The sequence below is a fragment of the Salmo salar genome, chromosome 26 (genome assembly GCF_965601325.2).
Source record: "Salmo salar chromosome 26, fSalSal1, whole genome shotgun sequence".
Lineage (NCBI taxonomy): Eukaryota > Metazoa > Chordata > Actinopteri > Salmoniformes > Salmonidae > Salmo > Salmo salar.
In genome coordinates, this window is record NC_138316.1 from 11,533,054 (window position 1) to 11,555,397 (window position 22,344).

General features: G+C 46.4%; 1 protein-coding gene across 4 annotated transcripts in view; it reads left to right on the plus strand.

Annotated features, from left to right (window-relative positions):
• The first annotated feature begins 218 nt into the window (after nucleotides 1-218).
• LOC106587150 (protein MTSS 2) overlaps nucleotides 219-22,344 on the plus strand; it is a 92,517-nt gene continuing 70,391 nt past the window's right edge. For 2 of the 4 annotated variants that reach the window (XM_014175218.3, XM_014175222.3), the window contains exons 1-3: nucleotides 221-845; nucleotides 11,261-11,322; nucleotides 11,532-11,605. In XM_014175218.3, the coding sequence (XP_014030693.1) occupies nucleotides 777-845; nucleotides 11,261-11,322; nucleotides 11,532-11,605 (205 nt within the window). In that variant the 5' untranslated portion in view covers nucleotides 221-776. Of the gene's footprint in view, nucleotides 846-11,260; nucleotides 11,323-11,531; nucleotides 11,606-22,344 lie in introns of all 4 variants that reach the window. The other 2 variants (XM_014175220.3, XM_082969407.1) reach the window with 2 other exon arrangements.

The following is a 22,344-nucleotide window of genomic DNA, read 5'->3' on the forward strand; positions in this document are numbered from 1 at the left end:
AATGAATTGAACCACAATTGAGGCATCACAAAGAATTTCCCCTGCGCACAGGCGCATTCGCCATGCGTCCCCATGCCATTGTTTGCTGGTAGCTACATCTATTTGACGTTTCTCCGCTATCGCATTGAAATGTTTGATGGGCTAGTCTGTCTGTCTGTCTGTGTGTGTGTGTGTGTGCGCGCATGCACCCCCGCGGTTAACCCCTCCCTCCAAACACCACCTCCATGTGACAAGAGAGCTGTCCGGCCCCTTTCGATTCCCATAGATCGAATTACTGGATCTGCTCAATCCGCCGCACAGCCCCACTGCCTCTTCTCCAATCACCGGTAGCCTCGTGCTCCCCGGGTAGGCCTATTCACCAACCTACTGTCTCACATTTTGATACATCACTCCGGAGCTATTACCTCTCATCAACCCAACTCGATTTTTCCTTGCTATCCGAAGATGAGAGTGTACATCGCGGTGCCCTCTGCATGCTTTACCTCCTAACTCGGGCTCAAGACCCGCAGAGAGAGAGTGACCTCTCTCTTCTCTCATCATCACTCGCTTGGTGTTCTACGGACACGGGGAGCGAGCCGACAGTCGACAACAATAATTGTACCGTATTTGTGTATCCTTTCTCTTTTAAACACACGTCCTCATCCTGTCTTTCACGCTGGGCACAGACAGGGAAGGAGAGAAGAACAAGGCTCCGCAATCGCTATTTCTACCGTGGAAATACATTTGGTGGGGTTTTGTGCCCTGTCAGTATTTGGTGAACCCTGGATTTAGTGAACATGGAGACGGTGGAGAAGGAGTGCGGGGCGTTAGGTGGACTATTCCAGGCGATTGTCAATGATATGAAGGTATGTCGGGCATAATTATGCTCGCAACATTATTATTTTTTTTGCCTGCATTTGTGAGCTGCTTGTTTTCACCCTCGAGGACATTGAACCGTTATTCTGTCACAGTGCGGCGATAGGCCACCTGATAGTGACTTTCCCCAGCAAGGTTTGCGCATTTGTCGCGTCATTGCTTTGGAAATGTTGTTTTGACAGCTACTATAATTGAATCCAATTGCTCGATCACCATTGCATGTGCTATGTGTGTGTCAGAGCGTTGGTTTACTCTGCATAGATCAGGTTAAACCTCGTCATCGTGTAGGCAATGACTCCGTGTGTGTTAGGGTAAGCATGTGTATTCGAACACGATATGGATTATAACCATATGGAAAACGTATGATTGAATAAATGTGCATGTATTCAGATTTTAATAACACAAAGAAATGAATGTTAAACTCTCAGATTTAACCATGCCATCTTCACGTCCCATGCTTTTTTTTTTTGCGTGCCGGTAATAAAAACCGCTGTTATGAGCTCTCCCATTTTGTAGAAAGCAGCACCATTGATTTTCTGCCAAGCTGATTTTTTTTTTTTAAAGAGACCGTGTGAGACAAGCATGAGCACCTCGAAAGCCATCACGCGTCCAGTAGTGCACACCACTGTGTCTGTCTGAATGGCCCATGGTGTAGACCTAGCCTGCAGTATGTTCTGGCCTTCTTCTCTGGGTAGAGCAGCGATGATCCAGATGAGAAGACAGCGAGCCAGACTCCTAGCCACACCCACTGTGACTAACCAACAGATTATTTGGCACACTTAGTATGTGGACAGTCTTACTCTTTGAACAGGAAATCATAGTGCAGACTTGGGACCAGTAACATGACTACTGTTGTTTCCATCTCATCATCCGTGCCTTTGCTTTCCACTGTGTGAGAAATCGTGGGTTTGAAGCTGCGTCAAGGGATTTCTATGCCATCCGGGTCCCAGTCTCATGTGAATAAGGATGGAGTAAAGCTGGTGTTCTGAATGGTTATTATTCCTGCACTGACCATCTATATCTGTGAACATCATAGGGGTTTTGAAGGAGCTAGGGACACGTCAGACTGCAGCCTCAGATTAACAACATCCTAAAGGAAGAACCGGTGACCCCCGCTCTCATGGTTACATCTCTCTCCCCCACATCCACCATTCTCTCGCTCTCTCTCTCTCTCGCTATTCTCTCTCTGACACACTCATCTCATTCATTTAAAAAAAAACATTTCCCATGGTCTTCATCTGATCTCTTACACCATGATGGAGGACACTAACACATGGGTCAAGTAGTAACTTCCGCAGCATCCATCCTCCTCCATTGGTCACTTGGCGTCTCAGGTTGGCCATTGCAGTAGTCTTTAGTGGGTGTCCCCACAGCAGAGTGAGATGCCACATGGTAATATCTCGAAGCCACTGGCTGACTGCTGTGCTCTCATGTAACCCCAGACAACCTCATGACAACCTCATGACAACCTCATGTTGTCACTAATGACCCACCTCTCAAAGGACTGCTGTTGTTGGTGGCAGAAGAGAGGAAAACACACACACACACACACGGAGACCCGAGGATACCCTGTTGTTGGACAGGGATTGTCATGCGAGAGGAGGTCCTCAACTACTTGTGTCTTTATGGCTGGCTATGCTTAAGATGTTATTTGCGCTGAGTTTAACAGTGGCATAACAGTGCTGTCATGCCGTCTCTGAACAAATATTATCCTCTCCAGCTGATGTATGCCCCCATGACGGCTCAAGACAAAACATCTCTTCGCTGAGCAATGAAATGCAAATACATTGAATGATGCGCTATAGACTTAACACCTTGGGGAATGCATTCCTTACGTGTGACAGGTCACGTTTACATATGCGTGCGATTGATCCATGTCCCGGGTAAAGTGTTTCAACCCGGAGGAGGTTTTTCCCCTCCCTCTGTCCCTCACTATCCCTTTGTTGCAGGGGGAATTGACACCCCCATAGGGCATGCCCAGTCACTTCTCATATGTGTCTCCTCTCCTAGAATCACTGGCTGTTTACCAGGCTTTCTCTTTGTTCACACTGCAGCAGACATGCCCGGTGCAATAGCCGGCAACACAACTGCGCTGAGGACACAGTCGGCTGCATGTAGGACACCTCTTAATTGTACGGTACGGCGCGACACAGCACCGTGCCGCCACGAGTGAACCGGAGGCCTCTCTGAAATTAGCATATACGGTACACGAGTCAGATGTTTCACTGAAAAGGGATGCGCGTTACAACCCCCCCCCCCCCCGCCGTATGGTATAATGTGGAAGCGAGAGTGAGTAGTCCTTTGTTTGCACATCTTACTTCATGACTGTATAGGTGGGGTGTGTGTGTGTGCCCGTTTTAAGGAGACAGAGGCGGGAATATATGTGTGCGAGGGGGCTGGCTGTCTGGCAGTGTAGGCTACAGCCCTCAGGGCTATGTCTAGTTATTACATGGTTATTATGTGTGGTGACAGAGCAAGGATGGAGGGGATTTTGATTTGAAAGCACAGGGTGTCACATTCATGGTCAGCTTGTCTCTCTATAGGCTGGCCCAGTGTGTGCTGACCACACGCTCAGTGCAGTGCCAGTAGAGACAGACAGAGTCGGGGGGGGGTACCTGGGACTAGAGTGAAGACGGGAGGCAGGAGAAGTCCATGACATGGTCTGTTTGCCAGCTGGATTCATCGTCTGTTTACATTCTCAGGCTCTGCCACACTTCTTTCCAAGGTGTGCATACCAGTCTGTCTCAGACAGGCATGCTGCCTTCACACAACAAGACCCGACCATCTGGCTCAAGAGTGTTTATGTGTGTGTGTGTGTGTGTGTGTGTGTGTTTGTGCACCAGACTATTCTGGAATGATTGCCTTGTCAAGTTCTGTGTCTTTTTGACGATTCCTAGTTTGTGTGTGTGTGTGTGTGTGTGTGTTATTGGTCATGTGGTAGTCAGATGTTTATTTTTCCTCTGATTGTCTTCTTTGTAGCGTGGCTTGTGAGTGTTTGTCTATGTATACTGTTGTGTCGTCTCGTCTTTGTGTCAGAGTGGCAACAACGTTAACAAACAGATGAATGTGGGATGAACCACAAAGCTTGTGCTTTCCAAAATACATGCAAAGTCTTGACAGTTTCTTCCCATGACTTAAAGAATTGAAACAACCCCATACAGGTGCTGCGTGTGTGTGTGTGTGTGTGTGTGTGTGTGTGTGTGTGTGTGTGTGTGTGTGTGTGTGTGTGTGTCTGGCTAACCTGGGGAGATCCCACAGCATTTCTCAGAATGCGTGTTAACTGCTGCACGTATGACCCATTTCTGGACACTGCCTTTGGGCCGAGAGGCAGAGGACCAGAGAGGACAGCCATCCTCGTGACTCATGTGTCCGTGCTCCCCCAAATGATCATCCCTTTGTAGGGGCCAATGATGCCATGACAACGTGCAGGGCCCTGGGTCTGTAAATGAGCATGTGTTCTCTGTCTCTCGTTAGGCTCGTTAGAGATGAATCGACTGGTTTCAGATTGAGAAATCACATTGGGACAGTGCCAGTGGTTCTCAGCGCAGGCTTTGTCGGGCCTGTCAGACTCATCTCATCACATTCATTTGTTGACTGTAAAACCACTCAGCGCATTGATAAGTAAAGAACGGGGGAAAGAAATGGTTTCAAATAAAAAAATTTGCACTGTAAAAAATAAAATCTACCTACTGGAGGAACAAAATCCAGTCTCCACTGTTCTCTCATGCAAAAGTATTTAGTGTGGTTTTCCATTCACTATACCCCTAGATGTTACTATGGGGCTTACTGACAATGTTTGGGTCCAGGCAAAAAGGAGGATGATGCTGACCCATATCCTCAAGTACACCCCGACCTCCAACAGGACACATCTGCGTTCCTCACTGTCTCTGCATGATGGACAGCCGTCGGCGACCGTCCGCACCAATGAGAGTGCTACAAAATGCTACCTGCTTTTCCATCACAGACCTGTCATGTATTTTAATGCCACGATATACAGTATCTCAGAGTGGTGGCAGTATCTCAGAGTGGACCTCAGTGAAGACTCCCATTTCAATTAGGCTGAGTGTCGCACCCACAGCCACTACACACATGCAACATTGGAGACCTGGGACAACTAGACCTGGGATGGAGAGGGAGATGGTGAGTTAGGGAGCTAAGATGGACAACTAGAAGAAAGAAGGGAGATGATGGTAAGAAAGGACGAGAGAACATATGAGAGAGAACGAAAGGCCCAACGTGATACAGAAAGAGACAGATATAGATTGAGAGCGAGACCGGGATGGAGAGAGAGAGAGAGAGAGAGAGAGAGAGAGAGAGACAGACATGGAGGAAGAAGCTGTGCCTTTTCATATTAAGCGATTTCCATTATTCATTTCTGCAAGGCTGCAGGCTGCTGTGGTAAATGGTGAAGAGGGAGATTATTCCCCCCCCCCATCATTCATTTACACCAGCGAGTGCGATGTATTGCGTGGGTGGGGGTTATGAGATTGAACCAAACCTGCTATTTTTATCAAGCGCCTGGCAGTGCTTGACACTACTGAGACACACTGAGCAGCCCAGGCCTCAGCCAGAGACACCCATAGTCATCAACCTCCACCGGCCATCCCTCCATCTCTCTGGGTAGCTCAACTCACCTCCATCCTCATCTCCCGTTTTTTTTTTTTCATGGCTGAAGAAACAAAAAGTAACGAGAAATTAGTGGGAGCATTGGGTCTCGCCTTATCTGTTTGTGATATCTGGGAAGTATAAGGTCAAGCTCGGGAGAATGTAGCAAATGCATTCACATATTTCAAAATTCTAAAGACATCAACAGAGACTATGATTAACCTTGTCCCACGGTAGAAAGGCCGGGCAGGATAGTTTGGTTTTTATTACTATGTTTAGATTGGTAAGATCGTCTCCCTCATAAATTATGCAACACGCAATCGTTCTGTTTCATCTGACAACAACTTGCTGCTTGTATCCCGATGTCATTTGAGAGCAATGATTTGCCAACATGATGTAAAGGTAACCTAAGGCGCCTATTTGTGTATCTATCGTCAGGTAAGAACCCAGCAGTGTATTTAGTCGGTGTGGAGCAACAACGGTGGGGACAGAGTCAATAGTATTCACGTACAGTGCAGGGGGATGGAGAAGACTGGATCCAGAGGTTATATTTAGGCCATTTCGCAGTTACAGAATTATGCTTTGACTCAGATTTTTCACTTTAAAATGTAAGCCAAACAAAAACCATCGATTTGAAAGTTTAACAGACCATGCCACTCTATGCACCAGGACTACTTTGAACAATTTACACAGAACATTTCACAAAAACACATTTACTGGAAGAACAGTGCAGAAGCAAAGTTCAACTTTAGTTTTTTATGTGACCACATTTTCCAAAAACTCTGTTAAAAACCCAGGGCAGTCAAACATTAGATTTTTACTGTGTTTTATATGTATATTTCCACACTATGAGGTTTTGAATAATATTGTGAAAATGATGATATTTCCCTTTAAATGTAAGAGCTGTTTGAAAAGACCACCTGAAATTTCCTGTTTTGGTGGGTTGGAGTTTTGGCCTACCTGGTGACATCACCAGACAGTACGTTTGTTAATTGACCAATAAGAAATATTGTTCTAAACCTCTGCCAATAACAACTCGTTTTCAGTTATACCCTCCCCACTCCCAGACCGTCCTAGCAAAATTCTTGCTTGACACATTGGTCTATGCTAAGAAGTCATTTTTGGTCATTTTTGTTTATTTTTGACCATTTTAATTGTTACCCAGAAGTCATTTGTTATTGACATAAAAATGTTTACATTTTCAAAGATTACAATTCAAACATGTCTGCGGAAAGAATGGAGTGTTAGCCATGACATGACACCTTGAGTTATTGAACTACAGTAGGTGAAGTGGATTTGCATCCAGGAACAGAATTATGGTAACTCAATTACATCATGGGTCCCTGATGTGTAATGTACAGAAATGCATAATTATGGATATGAATAGCATTCGCTTCCTGGTGATGTATCCTGAATAGGTATAGAAAGGTAGAAATATGCAATATCCTTCTTTTGCATATTTGGATATTATTCTACAGTCTAGCTATTATTGTACTGTACTCTACTGTAATGTACTTTTAGTTACTGTACTGTACTGTGCTCTACTGTACTGAACTGTACTCTCCAAACTTGTGAAACATAGACATCTATGACTGGTTCAGATTTGGTCCTGCCAGGGCGGACTGACCAAAGTTCAACTACGTTTCAATGTCCGTGGACATCCGGTGTCAGTCGGTGTTCAGTGGGCGAGGATGCTTGTTACAGTAAATGTAAAGAGGGCAGGTGGTAGTATGTGTCATGGTAGGTGTCAGTAAGAGCGGCGAGAGGTGACATTAGCTGGAGAGAGAGGGAGAAGAAAGAGAGAGAGAGAGGGAGCGGCAGAGAGAGAGAGAAAGAAAGAGTTGGAGACAGGGAAAGTGAGAGGGAGTGGTTGTCCAGACTGTTTTCACAGTTTTGCTTTGAGTACCAGATGTCAGAAAGCGGGGAAAAACCAACAGTTATGAGCTGAATATAAAAGTATGCCAGTGGAAGGGAGGACAGTAGCAGATGACCCAACTGTGGTTTGTGTAATTTTGTTACTTTTTTAATTACTTAATAATCCATAAACAAAACAAAATGTACTAATTAATAAACAAAATTGGTATCAGTAAAAACACTATAACTAATTCGTAGGTCTACCTTTACTTGTTACTTCTGTGAACTTTATTATCCTCCCTCATGAGGGAGAGAAAAGAGAGAAAATATCTTAAAGATATGCAGGTTTTTGGTAATGGAATTACAAGGCACAAGGCAATGTTTCTTAAAGTTACAGAAGGCGATCAATTTCTCGTAAGAGCAGAGGCACGCAATTGTAGCTCACAGGCACTTTGAGATTCGTCACGGTGTCTATCCTCGGGCAATGTAAAAGTTACTGAGAAAACTCCAATCCAGTGTTTGCGCTGTTCATATCAGTAGCGGAGACATTCTATCTTTTGTCCTGAAACTTGACATAACACTTAGTGCAGTGGAGGCTACTGAGGGGAGGACGACTCATGATAATGTCTGGAAAGGAGCTAATGGAATGGCATCAAACACATGGAACCCAAGTGTTTGATGTGTTTGACACCATTCCACTGATTCCCGCTTCAGCTACTACCACAAGCCCGTCCTCCCCAATTCAGGTGCCACCAACCTCCTGTGACTTAGTGAACATTTCTGTTCAATCAAAGGTGTCATGTGCATTGCCTTCGTCCAGCACTCCAGCTGAACACATTTGGTCTGCTGATACGGTAAAGCCCTTGGAGGAGTCTACTTTCCTGGATCTAAGTAGCAGGAGCTCCCCTGATCTGGAGATTACGCAACGTGAGGTAGTAGACGTTGTGGTTGCTCGCGTTTGTACGCGTAGCTCTGCTTCCAATTACTTAATGAAGCTTAGCCGTATGCGTCTATTAGCCCTTCCCTTCCCTGTCTGTGCCCTGTCCTTGTTCCGACAGCCTGTAAAGGGGCTTCTTAGTAAGCTAGGGAATCACCATTGGTTCCTTGTCTCATACAGTTGCTATAGAGGGAATGTCGACTGTATCCTTTCCAGCACATCCAAAATGGGATCTATTATATTAGCATAAAGAACTGTGAAATTAGCCTCTATTGTGTGGATGGTTTATATCTCTTTAAAAGTCTGAATTGGCCCGATTTTAAAGAGCTGGAATTGGGCTAATCCATGGTTTATGTCATCCTCCAGAGAACAAAGGAACAAAGAGATGAAGCTGTGAGCTTTTCATTTGCTCAAGTAAATATGGTGGGTTCGCTAAAACAACAGAACAGAATTCAAGTCCGCTGAGCACAGATATAGGCCACTGGACTGTAAACTCCCCGGAGAGTTCCACAGAGTCCAGCTAGCCCATCATGCAACCTACCACCTTTAACCTTTTTGAGGAGTTAGCGAGAGCTGGTGGAAGGGAGAGTTAATGCGCTGCATGTCTAGGGGTAGTCAGGCATGAGATGTGTTACTATGGAGTTTTCTGGGTGCTGTCACTACTGTGAGGATGTCTTTATGTGCAGAAGAGGAAGTGGTGATGCAATAGCATGTTATCAGTGGCTGAGGGTCCTTTTGAGGAGTGGCAGCCAGCCTGCCCTGGCAGAACACTGTCACTCACTCTAAAGGTTCTATCAACTTTGCAGTTATGTGATGCTACTGTTTGTATGCCTTGACTTCCAGCGACGCAAACAGCAATGCAATGTCAATGCCGTAATGTGAACCCAGAGTGGCGCAGCGGTCTAAGGCACTGCATCGCAGTGCTAGAGGCGTCACTACAGACCCGTCACTACAGACCCGGCTGTATCACAACCGGCCGTGATCGGGAGGCCCATAGGGGGGCGCACAATTTGGCCCAGCGTCGTACTGGTTATGGGAGGGTATGGCTGGGGTAGGCTGTCATTGTAAATAAGAATTTGTTCTTTTAACTGACTTGCCTAGTTAAATAAAGGTAAAATAAAAAAACAATGCAGAAAGATTTGTTTCTTCTTCCTTTTTGTTGTCTTTACTCTGCATCGTCAGTCTTCCTCTGCCTCTGGATTGTTTTCTTTTTTTTCTGATTAGAATGCACCTTTAATGGCTGTTTTTCCACTTGGTTAAGCTAAAGGAAAAATAGCCTGCTCTCTTTACCTGGGAACCATCCAGGCGGCTGGATGGATGGAGAGAGGTACTTATCCCATTGTTTGTGGGTCATGTTGCAAGTCGAGTAGGAGTGAGTGAGTGATTCATTGAGGAGGATGGGAAATAAAATATCCCCAGGCCTACAATGAACCTAATAAACAATCGTTACACTATCAGGCACCGCCAGGATCCCCTCAATTGGATTAAAATGGCCTAATATGGTAATGAGGGATGGGCTGGTGTGATTGTAATGGAGAGGAGGCGTCGCCCGCTCCGTATCTCCTATCCAGAAGGCCTCTCCTGACAGACGTCAGGCTTGCAACATTGCAAGATTAGAGCACTTCAAACACAGACGGGGGACCGCAGGGAAATGCTGCTCTGATTTCGGACCAAATTAACTGACGTCAAACACCAGGAATGAGACGTCAGATCAAAGGGCGAGACGCCCGCTGTAGCCCCCGTGACATCCCTGCTCCTCTGCTCCGGTCGGGTCCTGTCCCTTGAATGCTCCTCTTCATCCTCTCTCTTTCCTGTCTCCCTCTCATCCATTCTCTTTCCCTTTCCACCATATCCCCCTTTCCCTTCTCTCCGGTCTCTTTTGTCTTTCCCTCCCGCTATCTCCCTGGTTCTTATCCCCTCTCCCCCTCTCTCTCCCTGCATGCTGGGGGTTTGGAGACGGCGGGGGGACTTGGGGGTACTTGCTCATGTAGATCTCCAACCCCCAGCTGTGCAGTGGAGTGAGGCTTATTTCAGCCTTGGACACACAGCGGTCTGATCTGCTGCTCTCAAATCCGGGCCGTAGCGTCTGACAACAAAGGCAGAGAGGCGCGGAGGGCTCGAAACACACTCTGCCCTGCAGGTAGAAGAGATGTTATTGTCAACATGTAACACCATGTACTCACAGGAGGTTGGTGGCAGCTTAATTGGGGAGGACGTGTCCGTGGTAATGGCTGGAGCGGAATGGTATCAAACACATGGTTTCCATGTGTTTGATGGATGCCATTCCATTCACTCCGTTTCAGCCATTATTATGAGCTGTCCTCCCTTCAGCAGCCTCCACTGCATTTACTACTATTTACCTTGTGGATCATTTGTGTGTGATAATGGGTGTGAACAAAGAGGAAATGACACCTATATAGGGGGAAAAAAAGAAGAGAACTTCACACGGTCATTTTGGGGTGCAAATATCGTGTTTTATTTGCGTTGCCATTCATTGCTTCCTTTGATATCTGCCGGTGCCGGGGGCTGGTGGAAACAGAGGATGTGTTGCCCAATCACAGACAGTGATGACTCAGACCAGGGAACACAGACATTTTAGCCAGAATATTCTGCTCCTCACGGGAGGTGCAATGCTGCACGTAAAGTGCTTATTTTATATTGCACGCTTTGAAAAAAGGGGGTTCTTTGGCTGTCCCCATAGGAGAACCCTTTGAAGAACCATCTACACGGAACCCAAAAGGGTTCCACCTGGAACTGAAATGATTCTACTTGGAACCAAAAATGGTTCTTCAAAGAGTTCTCCTATGGGGACAGCCGAAGAACCCTTTCAGGTTCTAGATAGCGCCTTATTTTTCTAAGAGTGTAGTGCGCAAATACAGATCTAGAGCATACAATGTTGACTTGTGTTGTATGTGAGTTGTGAGTGAAAACGGTCAAAGGTCCTGTCAGATATTTGTACAGATCATTAATGTCCTTCTAACGTGTCCCTTTTTATTTATTTATTCCCAGTGTTCATACCCAGTATGGGAAGACTTCAGTGCCAAGGCCACCAAACTGCACTCCCAGCTCAGGTAAGCCCCAGCCACTGTCCTGTGTCTACTAGAGCTGTGCCCGTCACTGAGAATCCCAGCCAGTGCCATTGACAACAATGTAATCCCCCTCTGTCTGTTCTGAGGCGCCAGATCTGCTGACTATGTCTGTTTATGTTGAAATGACTGTGGTTGTGAACTGGTGCCAATCATGTGTCTGTCCTGTCTGCTCTGTCCCGCTCTGCTCTCAGGACCACAGTGCTGGCAGCAGTGGCCTTCCTGGATGCCTTTCAGAAGGTGGCGGACATGGCCACCAACACCAGAGGTATGTGAGCTTCCAGATATGTGTGTGTGTGTGTGTGTGTGTGTGTGTGTGTGTGTGTGTGTGTGTGTGTGTGTGAGCGAGCGAGCGAGCTCTGAGGACACGGGAGTTGATATGTGTGTGTGTGTGTGTGTGGTGTACGTTTTGAATGCGTCTGTGAGTGTGGGGATGGGGGTATCCCAGCTGATTTGGGTTCATCTTTGGAGGGCAGCCTTTCCAGAGGAGGATAAGGAGACAGATTTGTGATTAGGGGATCACTCCTCCTGTTGTTGTGTGGACAGATTGTCATGCACGCATCCAGTTAAAGAATCCACAGAGTGAAGTGTGTGTGTGTGTGTGTGCCTGTGTGTACGTGTTCCTTTAGGTGAGTGAAGAACATCAGTTATACTTGGATACGAGTTAAGGGAACAGATCCTCTTAGGTCACACTCCGTGCCAACAGGGATGTGATTTTATTGACAGTCCCTTGATAAGATGTTATCAGCTTTAATACATTTGTTTACTGTTTCAAAAGTTGCTTGATACCGTGCGTGAAGTTACATTCTCTGTGAACTTTGAAGAGTTTTCATCCCTGAATTAGCTGTGTTTAGGGAGCAGAGATGGAGATGAATGGAGATGAATGGAGCATCATCCCAGCGGATAATGTGAGGAGGGGAGAACAAAGGCTTGGTTTATGATACAAGAGAGAGAAGATGTGGCAGGCGGCTGGGCAGCAGGGTTCTTTTTGGCTGGGGGCTCTGGGCATTGTTAGGAGACTGTGCTGAGCTCCTTTCAGAAGCCTTACTAGGGGGAACACTCAGCCTTGTTTTATGGCATGAGCAGAGGGACAATACAGACTGTAGGCCTTATAATGAAGCTACATTTTCTAGGGATATGGAATACTAGGCCCTATTTGGTGTGGCTCTTGTACTCTGTGTGTACAGTGTGTGTGTGTGTGTGTGTTTATGGGTGTGTGCCTGTGTGTGTGTGTGTACAGTCTGTGTGTGTGTGTGTGTGTGTGTGTGTGTGTGTGTGTGTGTGTGTGTGTGTGTGTGTGTGTGTGTGTGTGTGTGTGTGTGCGTTTGTGCGTGTTTGCCGCCCCCCCCCCGCGTGTGCATTTGTGTGTATGTGTGTGCAAGTGTGTGTGATTATACAAGTGTGTGTGTGTGTGTGTGTGTGTGTGTGTGTGTGTGTGTGTGTGTGTGTGTGTGTGTGTGTGTGTGTGTGACCCCACCAGGCGTTGACATTTTTAATGAGCTGACAGGGTTGGTTGCTTCCTGTCTGGCCTGTAAAAGCAGTGAGGGGCACATCCTAGTGATCCTACATCCTCCTTAGACCACAGGGGCCCACCTAGGGCAGGACACACACACAGACACACACCGCCGGGGACAGAGGGAGGAAATACACTATAGTGTAGGAAAGGAGAGAGAGAGAGAGATAGGAGGTGCTTCAAGGACACAACGAGATGGAACCAGGTATTATGTCAGAGACAAAAGAGGAAGGAGATTGAAGATAATGTCCTTTTTTCCTCTCTCTCTTTTTGCTGTAGTAGAAGAGTGTGAGGATTCCGCAGTAATGTATAGAGTTTAGAAATCTCCAGGGCGTGTGCGTGTGCGTGTGCGTGTGCGGGGTGTGTGCGTGTGCGGGGGTGTGTGTGTGTGCGTGCGTGCGTGCGTGTGTGTCTGTTATTCCTGCCACAGTCCAGTTGTGGCCGTGACTGTGGCAGATGCTAGCTGTGATTATTGGAGATTTGTGGTGGGGACCGTGGGGGCACTGCTGCCCCATCGAATGTAGGTCACAGACCTGTGTGTGTGGGCTCCACATGGCTCATCCATGACCACACACACACACACACGCACGCACGCACGCACGCCCCACACACACACACACACGCGCGCACAGCATCAGCAGACAGGCACATCTGTGCAGTATGTTTATCTGCCGCGCATTCCAACACGCTGCATGAGATGTTCTCCCGGTAATGGAAGAGATATGTGGTAACCACAACATACAGTAGGGTAACCGTTCTCAGTGCAGTGACTCAATACGAACGCACAATTATCCCTCTGACTGCCTCGTGTATTCTAATAGACCTTTCCCATGAACGAAGCCAGTTCAATGGTGTCTCGTAAGTAATTGTCCCTTCTGGCCATTTAGAATATGAATGTCTCTCTGTGTGTATGTGTGTGTGAGAGAGAGCTTCGTCTGTCTGTCTGTCCCAGCCCCACAGGGCGAAGACGCTCTCTCTCTCTCCCGTGCTCTGTTCTCAGACATACAGTACAGAACATAGAAATAGTTGGTTCTAGTTCCGTGCTACAGAACACCAGCCTCTTCTTTCAAGGAGTGGTGATGTTCTGTGGTTTTCTGTTCTAGAACAAATACAACTAAAGAAACAAGCCTCAGGTCCATGTGGAGCTGCTGAGCCCAGTTCCCTGCTCCATGGCCATGCTCTTGGCCCAGCTTGTGGCGTAGAGGAAGATGCTATGCTAAACCTGATCTGGATCCCCACAGGTCCAGCTGTAACACATCTAGATTTTCTGTAGAACACATACAGCTGTTGTGTGGGGATGGTGCTGGACCGAGCAGGGGCTAACAGAGGTTGCCCATTGGTCAGGGGCCCTATGTAGGCCTCTTCTCTGAGGAGACTGACTGTCAACTAACAGACTGCAGGATCAAACAGGCTAGACTGGACCGCAGACAGGACCTAGAGGGAGGTATGGAATGAGACAGGGGTGCGTGTCTGAATGTTGACAGTAGAGAGCGGAGATATGGAGCGAGAGAGGGAGCTATGAGTGAACGAAAACGTGAGTGTCAACTCCCTGACAAAGGGCAAAGTTGCGGAGAGGAGCTTGTATGTGTGTTCAGATGTGCCCCTCTGCCCTCACTTACCACACACTTTCCCCGGAGCAAACATTGGAGGTGGGAGGGGGGAAAACACACACAAACACAAACAGGCTTTCATCTTGCTGGTGGGGGGGCGCTGTGGTCTGGGGTTGGTGGTTTGGGGTAGGGTGGGGCATGCTTCCTCTCTCTAATAACCTGTCCTCTGCCTCTCATTGAGCAGCCTTTTACTACTCATCTTCCTCCTCCTCTTCCTCCACACAGATGCTTTCCCTTTGCACTTTTACTGTTACTTTTCTTCTCTCTCTCACCCACACAGGAATTACTAATTATTTTGACTGCACATTCTCTTTCTTTTTTTCAAAACAAATTTAATTTGCCAAACCCTCTCGTGGAATGATAGTTATTGATAGCTATAATACGTGCCAGGGTGAGAGACATGAACACTGAAAGGCTGAATTAACAATGGCCACCACTGATATTGGAACCAGTGTGTATGGCCCTGTTCGAAGCTGATAGCCTTTTTCTGTCGGATAAAAAGTGAATTCATTTCAGAGAATACAAATGACAAAAGCTTTTTTGGCTCATATTCTGTGCTCTCTGTGTACACACTCTCTCTCTCTCTCTCTCTCTCTCTCTCTCTTAAATTCATTTCAATGGGTTTTATTGGCATGGGAAACATATGTTTACATTGCCAAAGCAATTGAAATGGATAATAAAAGAAAAGTGAAATAAAGAATTAACAGTAAACGTTACACTTACAAAAGTTCCAAAGGAATAGAGACATTTCATATTATGGCTATATACAGTGTTGTAACAATATGCAAATAGTTAAAGTACAGAAGGGAAAATAAATAAACATAAAAATGGGTTGTATTTACAATGGTGTTTGTTCTTCACTGGTTGCCCTTTTCTTCTGGCAACAGGTCATAAATCTTGCTGCTGTGATGGCACACTGTGGTATTTCACCTAATAGATATGGGAGTTTTTCCAAATTGGATTTATTATCGAAATCTTTGTGGGTCTGTGTAATTTGAGGGAAATATGTGTCTCTAATATGATCATACATACATGGGAAGATGGCGCCGGAGAGCAAGGCTGACGTTTTACGTATTCCTAACCAATTGAGTTTTTTTCTTTGCATTGTTTGTAACTTATTTTTTTACTTATTTTGTACATAATGTTGCTGCTACTGTCTGAAAATAACTTCTGGACATCAGAACTGCGATTTCTCACTGGCAGAATAATTATTTTCCTTTAACGAGTCCAACGAGCCTGACGTGAATGATATACTGCTTTCCCGGGATAATAAAAATAAAATAGATGACCTACGCGGAAGATTAAACTACCAACAGGACATTCAAAACTGTAATATCTCATGCTTCACGGAGTCGTGGCTGAACGACGACATTATCAACATACGGCTGGCTGGTTATACCCTGTATCGGTAGGACAGAACAGCGGCATCTGGTAAGACAAGGGGCGACGGACTATGTATTTTTGTAAATAACAGCAGGTGCACGATATCTAAGGAAGTCTTGAGGTACTGTATTGCTCGCCTGAGGTAGAGTATCTCATGATAAGCTGTAGACCACACTATCTACCTAGAGAGTTTTCCCCTCTCTTTCGTAGCTGTCTACATAACACCACAGACTGATGCTGGCACTAAGACCGCACTGAATGAGCTGTATTCCGCCATAAGCAAACAGGAAAACACTCACCCAGAGGTGGCGCTCCAAGTGGCCGGGGACTTTAATGCAGGGAAATTTAAATCAGTCTTACCAAATTTCTATCAGCATGTTAAATTTGCAACCCAAGGGAAAAAACCTCTGGACCACCTTTACTTCACACACAGAGACACATACAAAGCTCTCCCTCCCCTCCATTTGGCAAATCTGACCATAATTCTATCCTCCTGATTCCTGCTTACAAGCAAAAATTAAAGCAGTGACTTGATCAATAAAAAAGTGGTCAGATGAAGCAGATGCTAAGCTACAGGACTGTTTTGCTAGCACAGACAGGAATATGTTCCGGGATTCTTCCGATGGCATTGAGGAGTACACCACATCAGTCATTGGCTTCATCAATAAGTGCATCGATGATGTCATCCCCACAGTAACCGTAAGCACATACCCCAACCAGAAGCCATGGATTACAAGCAACATCCGCACTGAGCTAAAGGCTAGAGCTGCCGCTTTCAAGGAGCGGGACTCTAACCCGGAAGCTTATAAGAAATCCCGCTATGTCCTCCGACGAACCATCAAAGAGGCAAAGCGTCAATACAGGACTAACATTGAATCGAACTACACCGGTTCTGGTGCTTGTTGGGTGTAGCTGGGTTTGCAAACCAATACAGACTACAAAGGGAAGCACAGCTGAGAGCTGCCCAGTGACACGAGCCTACCAGACAAGCTAAACTACTTCTATGCTTGCTTCGAGGCAAATAACACTGAAACATGCATGGTAGCACCAGCTGTTCCAGAAGACTGTGTGATCACACTCTCCACAGCCGATGTGAGTAATACCTTTAAACAGGTCACCGTTCACAAGGCCTCAGGGCCAGACGGATTACCAGGACGTGTACTGTGAGCATGCGCTGACCAACTGGCAAGGGTCTTCACTGACATTTTCAACCTCTCCCTGTCTGAGTCTGTAATACCAACATGTTTCAAGCAGACCAGCATAGTCCCTGTGCCCAAGAACACTAAGGTAACCTGCCTAAATGACTATCGACCAATAGCACTCACGTCTATAGCCAAGTGCTTTGAAAGGTCTGTCATGACTCACATCAACACCATTATCCCAGAAACCCTAGACCCACTCCAATTTGCATACCACCCTAACAGATCCACAGATGATGCAATCTCTATTGCACTCCACACTGCCCTCTCCCACCTGGACAAAAGGAAAACCTATGTGAGAATGCTATTCATTGACTACTACTCAGCGTTCAACACCATAGTGCCCTCAAAGCTCATCAATAAGATAAGGACCCTGGAACTAAACACCTCCCTCTGCAACTGGATCCTGGACTATGTGACGGGCCGTCCCCAGGTGGTAAGTGTAGGTAACAACACATCCGCCACACTGAGCTTCAACACAGGGGCCCCTCAGGGGTGTGTGCTCAGTCCCCTCCTGTACTCCCTGTTCACTCATGACTGGACGGCCAGCCACGACTCCAACACCATCATTAAGTTTTCCGATGACACAACAGTGATTGGCCTGATCACCAACAACGATGAAACAGCCTATAGGGAGGAGGTCAGAGACCTGGCCGTGTGGTGCCAGGACAACAACCTCTCCTTCAACGTGATCAAGACAAAATAGATGATTGTGGGCTACAGGAAAAAGGAGGACCAAGCACGCCCCCATTCTCATCGACAGGACTGTAGTGGAGCAGACTACAGTCCTGAGAGCTTCAAGTTCCTTGGTGTCCACATCACCAACAAACTAACATGGTCCAAGCACACCAAGACAGTCGTGAAGAGGGCACGACAAAAACTATTCCCCCTCAGGAGACTGAAAAGATATGGCATTGGTACTCAGATCCTCAAAAGGTTCTACAGCTGCACCATCGAGAGCATCCTGACTGGTTGCATCACTCCCTGGTATGGCAACTACTCGGCCTCAGACTGCAAGGCACTACAGAGGGTAGTGTGTATGGCCCAGTACATCACTGGGGCCAAGCGTCCTGCCATCCAGGACCTCTATACCAGACGGTGTCAGAGGAAGGCCCTAAAAATTGTCAACGACTCCAGCCACCCTAGTCATAGACTGTTATCTCTGCTACCGCACGGCAAGCTGTACCGGAGAGCCAAGTCTAGGTCCAAGAGGCTTCTAAACAGCTTCTACCTCCAAGCTATAAGACTTCTGAACATTGAATCAAATGGCTTTCCGGACTCTTTTACACCGCTGCTACTCTCTGTTGTTATCATTTATGCATTGTCACTTAATAACTCTACCTACATGTACATATTACCCCCGCACATTGACTCTGTACCGGTAACCCCCCTGTATATAGTCTCGCTATCCTTATTTTACTGCTGCTCTTTAATTACTTGTTACTTTTATTTCTTATTCTTATTCATATTATTTATTTTTATTAAACTGCATTGTTGGTTAGGGGCTCGTAAGTAAGCATTTCACTGTAAGGTCTACAGCTGTTGTATTCGGCACATGTGACTAATACACTTTGATTTGGCAGGATGTTAGGAAGTGTAGCTCAGTTTCCACCTTATTTTGTGGGCAATATGAACATAGCCTGTCTTCTCTTGAGAGCCAGGTCTGCCTACGGCGGCCTCTCTCAATAGCAAGGCTATGCTCACTGAATCTGTAGATAGTCAAAGCTTTACTTCATTTTGGGTCTCTTCTCTCTCTCTCTCTCTCTCTCTCTCTCTCTCTCTCTCTCTCTCTCTCTCTCTCTCTCTCTCTCTCTCTCTCTCTCTATTTATTCTTGGCCCCCACAGTAGAAGCACTAAAACCTGGGGCTATCCCAAAAGCCTCGCTACCCACAAAGATTGGCAAAGTAGCCTGGTCATAAAGAGTCCAGTCAGATGTGCTCAGTGCAAGATGAGCTTGTACACGACTTCATCTGGGTGTTTTACGGCCTGCTTGCATGAGTTGAATGGGAGGGCCTATAATGAACATCATAAATCTGATTCATACACTAGGGGGCAAAATGACTCCCTCTAGAAGGCAGAAAAAACATGGCTGCCAGCTCAGCAAATGGTAGCATGGAGCCTAATGGAGGGAATGAGGAGCAAAACGGTGTGTGCCTGTGTGTGTGTGTGACCTCTAAAGATTGTTATTTGTTTTTATTTGTCTCTCCTGTTCTAACATTGGCTTGCACGCTAAATGCAGGCTGACATTGGACAGTCACTCAACTCGTGAGTATGTAGTCAAAGACATCCCATACAATTGGAACAGGTTGTGTTTCTGATTGCTTTAGCAGTTAGACATATCTAATCCCCAAACATTTCAATGTCCGAAGCTGAGTCCCAGTGTAGCTAGGCACCATTATATCTTTCAATAGCGGCTTTATGACTGGAATACACTTAGACTGACATGAAAATGAACACATTCATTTGCAAAGAAAGGGATGATTACAAAAGGCACAGACTGGGTCTGTGCAATTTGATTTGAAGGGAGAAGGCATTTGTCTGCTGCTGTTGCTGCTGCCTCAGATCAAGACAGAGAAGGATGTTGGGTAATTGTTTCTGGGAGAGAACGAGAACATTCTATTGGCTGGAGTCAAGGTCAAGAGGCGACCCTGGAGGTTGTTAGCCTGTGTGTGTGTGTTGACCGGGGCATGGAGTGTGTGTGTGTGCTATCAGGCCATGTTAGAGCCCTGGTGGCCTGTTCCTTCAACACTCCCTCATTAGCCAGTGGAGGGCTGGGCGGGTGTTTGTTCTTCATGTGGGCTACACTAGGACCAGTTAATACCACTGACATGATCACAGTTGTCCTGACTCAGCTCCTCCATGGCACGCCCCTCTAGGGAACACTCGCTCCCCTGTGAGAGGGAGTTGATGCTGGGATCAGCAGTCTGAGACATCTCCCTGGGCAGCTCACCCTATTAACACAACACAATTAAGACGGAGACTAAACACAACCTTGTCATGAACCCACCAGGGTTTATTGTCGCAGCGCCCGGGTAAAGAAGAAACAACATTGTGCACTCTGGGTGAGACAGCTCTCTCATACAGACTAAATAAGCCCTTTGTCGTAGATTGGTAGTGTATTAGTGCACTGTGTAGTACTGCTGTCAAAGCAAAAACACATTTCTTTCAGCTCGTTATTTGACTCTTTTCGGACACGTTGTAGCTATACTTTGCACTCTTTCTCACACTATGTTAGCAAGACAGGAGGTTGGTGGCACCTTAATTGGGGAGGACGGCTCGTGGTAATGGCTGGAGCGGAATCGGTGGAACGGTATCAAATACATCAAACAAATGGTTTCCATGTGTCTGATACCATTCCATTTCCTCCGTTCCAGCCATTATTATGAGCCGTCCTCCCCTCAGCAGCCTCCACTGGTTAGCAACTCAGAGGATAGTGAGTGCCATGTTGAGGAGAGGAGGGGGCGGGACGGGAGGGGATGTGGATATTCTTTAGAGGCCATGATGACCTCGTGATGACCTTTATGGCCTCACGACGACCTTTGAGTCCACGTGGGTCAGACCAGAAATGTCCTTGATCTAACACATAATCCCATAGTGCCTTGTGTCTGTTTGCCTTGGGTGGGCGTTGCCTCGCCTGGGGGGCTAGCTGCCCCTCCATACCGTCGGCACTCTTTTACCTGGAGTAGTCCTCTTTCCATGGCAAATGTATACTTCTGATTAGCATTACACGACAGAATATGGTTCATAGAAAATATTGTTTTAATAGACATGCTAAGATCCCCCCCCCAGCCTCTGGAAATGGCAGAGGGCAGTAGAGGAATTAGCAAGAATCACAGGATTATAAGGAAAGACCACTGTCCTATCCCCATAGGTTGATTGACTGTGGTTCCTGGCTTTTGTTAGGAATGATGTAACGTTAGCTGCCGTGAATGTGCCGATGTGTGTTAAATGTGGGGGAGAACAACGTGTGATTTTAAGATGGGTGTACACCACACGATTTTGGGACTGATTTAGCTGTCCCAGACAAGTTTTTGATATCGGAGACTAAATCCCAATGTCGTTGCCTACTGTCACCGACTCTCATTTAATGTGAGCTGTCACGACTTCCGCCGAAGTCGGTCCCTCTCCTTGTTCGGGCGGTGTTCGGCGGTCGACGTCACCGGCCTTCTAGCCATCGCCGATCCACTTTTCATTTTCCATTTGTTTTGTCTTTTTCTTACACACCTGGTTTCAATCCCCCAATTACCTCTGTTTCCCCATGTTTGTTTGTGAGGAATTGTTCATTGTATATCGGTCCGTTTTTGTGGGCTCGCTATCTAGCTTTGTATTTGTGTATTTTGAGTAAAATACGTTGATTACTCATATCTGCTGTCCTGCGCCTGACTCTCTACACCAGCTACACACAGGACCATTACACGAGCGGGTCAGAGACACAATCTGAGGGCTACTGATCCCGTCTTTGAGCCGTCCTGATAGTTTCAAACGTGTTTGGATTTTATCGGCAAAAAATCTGCAATGCCCTTGTAGTGCGAGGTGTGCAACGACAAGTTTTGAGAACGGTGATCATCAGCGATAGCCAATGAGAGCTCGCCAGAGAAGAAGCCAATGAGATGAGGACGTTGTATTACATCACCCAGAATGTATGTGTTTCTACTTGCCTTTAACCAAAGCCAAAGTGTCAAATCATTACAGCTCTGAAGTTAACAAGCAATGTTACTCAATTCAAAATGTATTGGCTAGATATTTCAAACATTGCCAAAGCAAGTGAAATAGATGATAAACATTTACATTTACATTTAAGTCATTTAGCAGACGCTCTTATCCAGAGCGACTTACAAAATGGTGCATTCACCTTATGATATCCAGTGGAACAACCACTTTACAATAGTGCATCTAAATATTTTAAGGGGGGGGGTTAGAAGGATTACTTTATCCTATCCTAGGTATTCCTTAAAGAGGTGGGGTTTCAGGTGTCTCCGGAAGGTGGTGATTGACTCCGCTGTCCTGGCGTCGTGAGGGAGCTTGTTCCACCATTGGGGTGCCAGAGCAGCGAACAGTTTTGACTGGGCTGAGCGGGAACTGTGCTTCCTCAGAGGTAGGGGGGCCAGCAGGCCAGTGGTGGATGAACGCAGTGCCCTTGTTTGGGTGTAGGGCCTGATCAGAGCCTGAAGGTATGGAGGTGCCGTTCCCTTCACAGCTCCGTAGGCAATCACCATGGTCTTGTAGCGGAAAACAAAAGTGAAATAAAAAATTTACAGGAAACATTACACTTCCAAAAGTTCCAAAAGAATAAAGACATTTC